This window comes from Xenopus tropicalis, chromosome 4, assembly GCF_000004195.4.
Source record: "Xenopus tropicalis strain Nigerian chromosome 4, UCB_Xtro_10.0, whole genome shotgun sequence".
NCBI lineage: Eukaryota > Metazoa > Chordata > Amphibia > Anura > Pipidae > Xenopus > Xenopus tropicalis.
Genome location: NC_030680.2, coordinates 36,799,081 through 36,809,619, shown reverse-complemented (window position 1 = coordinate 36,809,619; position 10,539 = coordinate 36,799,081). Strand labels below are relative to the sequence as shown.

The 10,539-nt window shown below is 41.7% G+C and overlaps 1 protein-coding gene across 2 annotated transcripts; it reads left to right on the top strand.

The window, feature by feature from the left end:
• The first annotated feature begins 425 nt into the window (after window positions 1–425).
• Window positions 426–9,653, top strand: eef1g (eukaryotic translation elongation factor 1 gamma). 2 transcript variants are annotated; one of them, NM_203931.1, is made up of 11 exons: window positions 525–542; window positions 1,376–1,534; window positions 1,690–1,753; window positions 2,931–3,056; window positions 3,577–3,719; window positions 4,812–4,955; window positions 5,320–5,449; window positions 6,050–6,257; window positions 6,393–6,565; window positions 9,004–9,128; window positions 9,369–9,653. In NM_203931.1, the coding sequence occupies exons 5-11, from the start codon at window positions 3,702–3,704 to the stop codon at window positions 9,525–9,527; spliced, it is 957 nt and encodes a 318-aa protein (NP_989262.1). In that variant the 5' UTR covers window positions 525–542; window positions 1,376–1,534; window positions 1,690–1,753; window positions 2,931–3,056; window positions 3,577–3,701; the 3' UTR covers window positions 9,528–9,653. The 2 variants fall into 2 exon arrangements, with proteins under 2 accessions (XP_012809037.2, NP_989262.1); XM_012953583.2 differs by lacking the exon at window positions 2,931–3,056 and having other exon boundaries at window positions 426–542; window positions 9,369–9,652.
• Window positions 9,654–10,539: the final 886 nt, after the last annotated feature.

Below are 10,539 nucleotides of genomic sequence, written 5' to 3'. Positions count from 1 at the left end.
GAAAAATAAATCTGGCAACACTGGTTTTGTTCTATGTTTTGCTCAGAACCCAATTAAGTGTCTAATAAACCTTACTTTTCTACCCCAAATGACCTTTGACAGGTCATTTTAACAGACTTTTCAATAACACCTATAATACATATTTCAGGCAGCCACATATGTTAGTTCTATCTATGGTCCTGACTAAATGTATTATCCCTTAGCAGCTGGCTCCTACATTGCAAGGAAATCCCTCTATGCTGTTCTGGAAGGTTCTGCCAGGGAAGTGAATCCCTCTCACTCTCAGCTTATTAAACTCACTATCACAGCTTAACTCCATAGAATCCTTTTTTTGGGGTAGGGTTTTCTGACAGAAACCCTTTGTATCTCCCATACTGCCACATATCACCTGCCTGTACGTCCCGAAAGCGTCACGTTACGCTCCCGTCGCTTACACTCCTCTATTTTACGACAGCCCGTAGTCTGTTTTCGGCACCTATATTACGTCGGAGAGCTGGAACTGCGGCTCCTCCCTTTCTACTCGCGTGAAGATGGCCGGCGGGGTAAGTAATGAATAGGTCCCAGAAAATCCATCCACATCCGACAGCTTATGATATATCCGGGCCGTAGTGTGGGTCACTGGGATATGGGGTGCGCTCTGCTATCCGGGTCACCTTTCATCTCCCGGTTTGGTGCTGGTAGTATGGGGTAAAGTTAGTGGGAATAGTGCCCGGCTTTACCCGGAACTAAGGGGAGCGGTACAAAGAGAGGGCAATACGGCGCTGCCCCGGTAACTGCCCCTAGTCACGTGTCCCTGCCTGCTCCTTCCACACGCGTTTCTCTCCCGCTCTGTGCGCCATTTGTACGGCTGTAATACCGGCTGCTGTGTGACAGCGGCTCTATACAGTGACATGTGACAGATGCACAGTATTCTCTATAGAGAACTTCCAACGCATGGGAAGGCTTTTGAGCTGCCATGCAGTGTTGTAGCTAATACATGTTAGTAGTGTGGCGTAAAGTGGTGAGGTGGCAACCCTGGTTTTATTTGCTGCTGCCATAAGAGTATAAAGACAAGAAGTAGCTGCTTGAGTTAAAGATTTTAGGCTTACATTCTGTTGTCTGCCAAGGCTTAGCTTTACCCAGTAGGAGACTTCACATAAGAATAGTGATATGGCATGTAGTAAGATATGTGCTGCTTTCCAGGGCCTTGGGTGTACATTAGAATGTGTTAGATATATAAAGGAAAATGTTTCCTTCAGCAACCCTAAATATGGTACATGGAATTGTATATGGTGCCTGGTGGTGCAAAGTCCCATATGATTGGGGATAATCATTTTGTACAATATTTGCTTGCCTCAGTGTGTATAATGTATAACTGTGTGTATTCTCTCTGCAGACTCTGTACACATACCCTGATAACTGGAGGGCATACAAGCCCCTCATTGCTGCTCAGTATTCGGGGTTCCCCATCAAGGTTGCCTCCTCTCCTCCAGAATTCCAGTTTGGAGTAACGAATAAGACATCCGAGTTCCTAAAGAAATTCCCCTTAGGCAAGGTAATGCATTTGCTTCCATAGTCCCTCAACTTCAACCCCTCCAGATAATCTGCAATGTGTGTACAGTATGTATATATTCATACTGTAGCCCTGGATGTAATGAACTTTTTAAGGTAATATTATTGTCCTTAATCAAACTCTTTCTGGACTTTTAGGTACCAGCATTTGAGGGCAACGACGGTTTTTGCCTTTTTGAGAGCAGCGCCATTGCTCATTATGGTGAGACAATCATTTTATCTCTTGTTATCATTTTATCTTCAGCAGGTTAGCCTTTATAGAATCAGACCTAGCAATTACTCTCTGGCCCTTAGGGAAAGAACCCACCTGTGATAGTAACTGCTCCGAAAAGGCTTTCCATCGGCAACAGTAGAAGTCATGGGTGAAAAGGCCTTCGGTTTCCAAAGTTGCGTGAAGTTGCCTGCAGGAGAAAAGCCTTTTCAGAGCGTTTACTCGCCCATGATAGCAGCGGTCTGTTGTGGGTGAGTAACTCGCTATGTGGGTTCTTACCCTAAGAAGCTAATTTGGAGGTTGTTGCTGTAACTAGTATACAGCAGACCCCACAGCCACAGGGGAGGTATAATGGTCTCAAGGTCTGCTGCTGGGCCAGACTGGGATTCAAAATAGGCCTCAACATTTCAAGTACACAGAGGCCAAACCCCCAGCCCAGTGGCATCTTACAGCAGCCCCTTTCGCATTTTACAGAATATACAGATTGCCAGTCCAGGCTTGGTCTGCTGTATGGTTCTCCCTCCTTATTTCCAATGTTTGCTCTTCTGCTCTCTGCAAATAAATGAATGGGGAAAGGGGTACAGAGGAGGAGGGAGTGCATGCATTTAAAATTGCAACTGGGCCCAGGTGCTGCTTAGTTATGTCACTGTTTGGATGGTCCTAAAATAACCCAAAAATTGTGCACCTACCATTTCTGCTCTCGTTCTGGCCATTTTCTCTTCTTAAAAATCTATTTATTTAGATCAATCCATGGAATCCCCAGCCCAGGCCCAGGTTCAGTCACATATCCTGCCTGCTGGCCTCCTGGTGGGAAACTGCCCAGAAATAGTGATTTTACATAAAAACATTTCAGTAAAGATGTTTCCACATATTTCGGACAAATACAGATTTTCTGTACTCGCCAATATCGATCAACCCTGCTGGCATGTCCCATTATAGGTTGAGAACCTTGGGAAGTGTTCTATCTTTGGAGATGGCCACTTATAGTTCTGCTGCTTGCACTCCCTACACTAAGGTGGAATTATAAACATAAGCAGTATTCCTGTGAAAGGTTATTAAAAAAAAAAAAAACTTATGGATAGCTGGCCATTCAAACAGCAGCTGCAAAGCTGAAATCATAAAATAGCAACCTGGCAAATTATACCTTAATCTCTTCATATTTTTATAGGCATTCCTTGTGGCGGAATGCATAGAATTGCACTACAAGACAAATGCTGACTTGGAGTCTCAGATTTAAATTGGAGAGCATGTGAGCTCTGAGATGAGCTGTGAATCTTTATCATTCTACATCAAGGTTATCCATTTCTTTTTGTCCCTCTTTCTGTGTGTCTCGGGCTCCTGCAGACTGGGTATAATGAAAGTCCACTCTTAGGGTGAAGACACACTGGGCTACTAGTAGCAGCTACTTTTTTTTTATGACTACTAAACTCCAGAAAATACCCTGCCATAGACAATACTGAGAATTGCCTCTGCTAAAACACATGTAGAGGCAATTATCTGTAAATGATCAGCATTCTCTTTTTTAGTAGTCACGGCAAGTAGCTGCTACTAGTAGCTCTGTGTGTTCTCACCCTAAAGCTGGCCATACATGCACCGATAATATCGTATGAAACCTCGTTGAAATCCTATTGTTTCTTCCTCCACATCTGCCATTTCACCCCTGAATGTTAGTGGCGGATTGGAACGATCGCACAAAAGATCAAAAATCGCCACGTGTGTGGCCACCTTTAGACTTGTCACATATGTCTCATACTTTCTCTGACTTGGTGTTAATAGGAAACCTAATTCTCACCTCTCACATATTTCTCTGACAGTGGGCAATGATGAGCTCCGAGGAACCAATCGTTTACACCAAGCTCAGGTCATCCAGTGGGTCAGCTTCTCAGACAGTCACATTGTCCCTCCGGCCAGCGCATGGGTCTTTCCCACTCTGGGGATCATGCAATACAATAAGCAGGTAAGAAGGGTTCATTATTCTGCTTTATTTTCTTTGGTTAACTACACACTGCTGCGTGCTTATCTGCTAAATTATTTATTCATCTAACAATGGCCTTTCCTTTTCTACTTTGTGCTGCGTCGAGATGAATTATGAAATACTTTGCTTTACAAATACTTCAAGCACCCATAATGTTTGGGGTCAGTAGGACCCTTTAGGGTGACCAGATTGCTTGAAAATTCAGGGACGTGTAATGAAGAGAAAAAATAAATCCAGCTAGCAGGGCTGAACTGATTTGAAATACAATTCCTGCGACATGTACTAGATGTGTCCTTGAATTTTCAAGTGATTGGGTCACCCTACTTTTTGCCGCAGCCATAGCTTTAGATGAAGTAAACACGAGGCAGTTGTCAGAGATGGATGAACTGCCTGATCCAAGATCGATATGGGTTTAACAAGATTTAACTGTTTTAAATTGAAAGATTACCTTAAAAAGTGTGTGTATATCTCTGCCCCACCCTTATTTAGTGAATGTTATGGTTATATGTATCTTTCGGTTTATTGAATGGTGTGAAGTGATCTGTGCAGTTAGCTGGAAAATAGCAGCTTGCTTAAGGGCTGTGACACACGGGTAGATAAGTCACGGGTGACAAAACTCCCCAAAATGCCATCCCACCGGCTAGAATGTAAATCGTCGGTGGGATGGCATATGCGGCGGTGTGATTTGCGGAAGTTGCCAGAGTTTCCTCTCAAGGCGACTTCTGCGAATCACGCTTGATGCTTATGCCATCCCACCGGCGATTTACATTCTAGCCGGTGGGATGGCATTTTGGGGAGGTTTTCTGTGCAGCGACTAATCTCTCTGTGTCACAACCCTAACTAATTCCCCCTGGTTGGCATAATGGCGGATTCTAGTCTTCCTGGCTACTTTTTAGTACACGACTGTTTGTTATCTCAACAACCCTCTTGGATAGGGTTTTTTTTGTTAGAAGGTAGTAAGCCTCAGAAGCAAAAATAATTGAAGATTGAAGAAAATAATAGACCATTTTACCTCAATTTCTGTCCTTTTAAAACTGGCCATTTGGGATTATGGCTCTTTCTGTATATTTCTAGGCCACAGAACAAGCCAAGGAGGAGATAAAGGCTGTGCTGGGTGTTTTAGATTCTCATCTGAAGACACGGACATTCCTAGTGGGCGAGAGGGTCACGCTGGCTGATATAGCAGTTACTTGCTCTCTTCTGTGGCTCTATAAGCAGGTCTGACACTTTAATTTTTATCTGTTTCTCCTTTGTCTTTTATTCCTCCTAACTGTATTCCTGTTGTGAATTTGTAGCCTCCTTTAGCCATATACTTCACTATATTACTGTTTATAATAAAGATCCATTATACCTGTTCTGGTATACCAGTTCTTCATCATTTATTGGATTTCCCACACTCAGAATACATAAACACTGAAGTTTTTTTTTTTTTAATTTTTTTTCTATTCTAACTTTCTGTATAATAATCCTCGCCATTTACCCCATTTCATGTATCTACATCCCCATATTTTCACACTCATTTCTGTCAGCCTTTGTAGCACTTCTTTTTAGTGTCCATATATTAATTTCTATTTATCCATAGGTCCTGGAACCATCCTTCCGCCAGCCATTTGGTAATGTTACAAGGTGGTTTGTGACCTGTGTGAATCAGCCAGAATTCCGTGCTGTGTTGGGAGAAGTCAAGCTTTGTGACAAGATGGCACAGTTTGATGGTGAGCCTGAACATCCTATAAAATTCTCTTTTCTATCCCATTACCCTATTACCCTGTGCCTACACAGCAGCTTTGTTTCTGAAACACTGGTATAGTTTATATAAACAAACACACAACTTTTACCTGTGCAGAACAGTGTTTTTGAATTACTTTAAGAAATAATTTTTTTGGTGTTACTGGTCCTGCAAGGCAGGTTTGGTCTGTTTTGCGCTAAATCATTCTTGTACTGAGTAGCTCTTATGGTCAGCAAAACCGATTAATTTGATTTAGAGCTCAACTATAAACAAATTGTCTGGGCTGTATATAGGGCCAGGGTCTTTGTATTTATGAATACTTCCAGGATTGGAATGAACAGTATTCTGTATAAAGCATCATCTTCAGAATGTCATTTTTATAAACAAAATGTAGCGCAGTCTGTAACGGGGCTAAATATATACAAGCCATTTTTACAGGTGGTGGTCTACTTTTGATAGGGATGTTAGGTTAACTTATTGTATTTGCTATGTAAAATAATTTTTAGCAAAATGGCAATTCAAACTATTTCACATTGTATGGTGGTGTTTCTGCCAGGCTGAGAGTGTTATTTTTAATTTTCTGTAGCTAAGAAGTTTGCCGAGATGCAGCCCAAGAAAGAAACTCCCAAGAAAGAGAAGCCAGCAAAGGAGCCAAAAAAAGAAAAGGAGGAAAAGAAGAAGGCAACACCAGCTCCTGCTCCTGCCCCAGCCCCTGAGGATGATATGGATGAATCTGAAAAGGCTTTAGCAGCAGAGCCTAAATCAAAGGACCCATACGCACATCTACCTAAAAGGTAAGATCATTGAGCAATTGATGTAATTGTTGTCATCAGACTCTACAACACTACATCCCAATCTTAAGTGACCAGTTATAATCTTTCACTGTCATAGACCTTTATCGTCTTACAAGTCTTCATTTTCCCATGCAGCTCTTTTGTAATGGATGAGTTTAAGAGAAAATACTCTAATGAAGATACCCTGGCTGTAGCTCTGCCTTATTTCTGGGAGCACTTTGACAAGGAAGGCTGGTCCATCTGGTACGCTGAATACAAATTCCCCGAGGAGCTGACACAAACCTTCATGAGCTGCAACTTAATTACAGGTAAGAGGTAAATGTATGCATACACGGTGCTGCCTTGAAAAGCACTGATACAAGTAATGGCATGTAGTTAGGCAAAGGCTGGTAGTTTTCAGGGGATTAAACAAACACTTTGATGTAAAAATGTTATAAAGACGCTAGTGCCCCTGGTCTGTAAGCAGTACTATACTTGCTAGTAGTAGTCCTTAAATAGAACTCAGTCATAAATATTTCAAGGCTTGTGCATTTGTACATCTGGCAGCTATATAATTTTATATAACCCTAATTAAAACCATTCAGTGCCTTAATGCAAGCAAACCTTTAAATGTACATTGTCACCAGTTAGATCCAACAAATAAGTCATGGGCAATGTTCTCTATAAGCTGTGCGTGCACACAAATTTTGGGGACAGTGCACACAAGATTATTGTGGTGCGCACACAGAATTTTTTGTGAGAATACAATATTCTGCATTCTTTTCTGAATACGGTAGCAGCTACTGTTGTGGCTACAGAAATAGACAATGCTGATCATTGACTGATAATTGCCTCTACATGTGTGTTAGCAGAGTCAGTTCTCAGGATTGTCTATGGCAGGGTATTTTCTGGTGTTTAGCAGCCGTGAAAAAGTAGCTGCTACTAGTAGCTCTGTGTGTCTTCACCCTAATAATTGAACCCTCTCTGCCCCCTTAAGTTGCCAGTGCCTACACATTAGTTGTGCTGCCGATGGCAAATTTCTATGGTTGGCATTCAGGTTTTTTTCAACTACAGTGGAACAGACTGTAGTCAAGTAGACAAGTGGACTAATAGTCCAAGTTAAGCATGATGATCAAACATGTGCTAATATTACAGTACTGTGACATAACTTGCTAGAAATGAGCCTGATTACTCCTATGTGGATAAGCTAGTGATCATGGGGAATTTAAGGCTGGCCAATCAGATTTAATGTACATTAAGTCTAACCTGCAGAACAGGTATAGAAAATTTGCTGGGGCTCACTTATCAACACTGGGCAAAGTTGCAGTAACCCATGGCAACCAAAGTTTCGCTTTCACTGTTTAATTAAGAAAAAACTTATGGGTTGCTATAGGTTTACTGTCCAGGTGCAAATTAGCCATTGTGGGGAAAATAAGTACTGTAGGGGGGATTAAACACATTCTGTGGAGGGTACTTATGCTCAGGGGTATTTATGCTTTTAACAAATCTCTTACTAGGTGTTATAGAAGAGTTTCAAAGGCCATACAGCAGTTATGTTTATGGGGTTTTTTTCATCTCTATTCTAATACAATTCAGTGAGACCATGCTGCATATCCTCAGATTTACCCATTGAATTTAACAAAGTTGAGGCTAATGTGGGCTCCTGTTAAATGTTGGGTGTATTATCTGGATTGTAGGCAAAAATAAAGTATATTTTTAATAGTGTACTGGGTATTGTTTTGGCCAAGTACTATGTGGAGGGAGAGGGGGGGGTACAATTGTGCCAGACCCTGTAAAATCATCTTCAGTAAGGGGGACCAGTTGTATTATGAAATTTACACAACTTGCATAAGTTACACAATTTACTACAAAAGCTGCTTAGAAAACGATGTAACTTGCCTCGAAACTTAAGTAACTTTTGTATCAAGCAAAAGACAATGCAGAGAAGCTTTTCACGGACAAACTTTACCTTCAGTTTTTCAGTAAATTCCACTGCCCCCAATGAACTGACTTATTGGACATTATTTGTGTTAACTGCTGTAACATCAGCTGTCTATTAGGATCTATTTACTATTCTACATGACCTTTTCAACAGTGGAATAATTGGTTACTGGACCCCAATTTTCGTAACTTTTGCAAAAACAAGTTTTTTGGGGTTTTTTTTTTTTTTTAAGAAACTTGCTTAACTTACATATAAACTCCACTGACCTCCAATTAAAATACTGACTTATTAGCATATTAGTTATTTTTACAAATTACAGCTGACTAGTTATTGGGCCCCACAGACCATTGGGTACTTAAGCAGTTATGTAACTCATACAAAAACTTGGTGGGAAGGGGTTAAACTTAAGGTTAACTGACCCCCTATAAACTGACTTATTTGCACATTAATCAATGGAACACTTTATATAAACTGCTTATTAGAGTAACATCAGCTGTTTATATTGCACTCACAAGATGTGAGGCCAGAATTTTGGTACTGCGTGTTTGTGTTCATGGGGGCCCCAAAGTTTCTGATGGCGGCCCTGACTATGGGCAACTTGAAAGTACCATATGGTCTCTCCTCATAAAGCTTTTCATTTTAAGTGTAGGATTGACAAATGGTTGGAATAAATTGCAAGGGTAAAACAAGCTATTCACTTGCATTTTGTACAAATAGCTGTTTTACTGTGGATTATACTACATTAGTAAGATCCGTATTGCAGTATAACAGACTGTAGGTTTGTGCATGTATTGGCTCATGCTGCTAGTCTTCTCGTCTCTCTAGGTATGTTCCAGCGTCTAGACAAACTGCGCAAGACTGGCTTTGCCAGCGTCATCTTGTTTGGCACCAACAATGACAGCTCCATCTCCGGCGTGTGGGTGTTCAGGGGCCAGGACCTTGCATTCACAGTGAGTATTGCTTGAATCACAGAGGCTATGTTTGGGGAGTGCAGGCAGTAATAGGGTGAGAGACTCCAACATAAATGATGGTTGGAGGGGGGATTGGGTATAAAACAAATATTGTGGGAGACTGACACGGGCAGAGAATGAATAAGCAAGAAACGACTGTGGTTTATTAAGGATAGGCATACTCTAATGAAATTATCTGGTTTGCAAGTTTTGTCATTTTAATGATTACTTCTATTGCAGCTCTCTGAAGACTGGCAAATTGACTATGAATCCTACACCTGGAGAAAGCTGGACAGCAATAGTGAGGAGTGCAAAACCCTGGTCAAAGAATACTTCTGCTGGGAGGGAGACTTCAAGCACGTGGGAAAGGCCTTTAACCAGGGCAAGATCTTCAAATGAGGAGGAGGCGATCTCTGTCCCCCTAAAATACGCGCAGAGTCTGGTTTTCACATCCGTACCAACATCCAGAGCCTTTTAACTTAACAAGACAGCAAACAGAAAATAAAAAACTGAAATCAAAACCATTGTCTGTGTTGGCATCAAGGTTTCTAAGTGTTGCACTGAGCAATTCAGAGTTGGGTGCACACAGTGTATCCATGCAACTGCAGCTTTGATAGCAAAGCACCTAAACAGTGTTTCACTGCACTGATGTAAGAACATGTACAGGCACAAACGTTTAGAAATGTAAAACAACCCAACAGATGGAAAACATTTTGAACATATATATCCTACATAGAAATGAATGTAGAACTGCTCAGTGCTTATGAGCCATTGTGCTTTTTTTTATCGTTTACATGATATTGGGGTTTCTTACACTGCTAATATATGAAGTATAACCTTAGAAGCAGCTGCTCTTTGGCCCTGGCAAGTGCTGGTCAGCACGGCAAAAGCGTAGATGCAGTCATTGGTCCGACCGCCCATATACCTGCCATTTTAATTTAATCATTTGGCCCTAGGGCCACTGTAGATGGGCATATCTGGAGATGATCCTGTCACTTGGCGACCAAGGTCAACCAGTAGAAAGTTGGCCATGCTCTGAGCAGCCCTCCATGATGGTATGAGTCTTTTCAGCCTGCAAGCTGATCACTCATGCTATGTATGGGAACTTCAGCACTAAGTTTTTATGTAGGTGAAAATGTAGACAGGGTTGTATTTAGGTCCAGTGCTGCCTTAGGTACTGGTCTTCAGCCCTTCCACTCTTCTATAGGATCAGTGCAGGCAGTCCAGCTGTCCTACATGTACTGACCACTGTAGACAATGGTACCCCCTCTTGTCTCCCTGTGCCACTAAGTATCCAAAGGTGGGCTTGGGGGCTCTTAGACAACTGAGGGCTACCCCCATAAAGCTGCCTAGGTATAGGCTCCTTGAGTGCATATATGGAAAAAAAATTGGCCCTGAATGTGAACCGGTA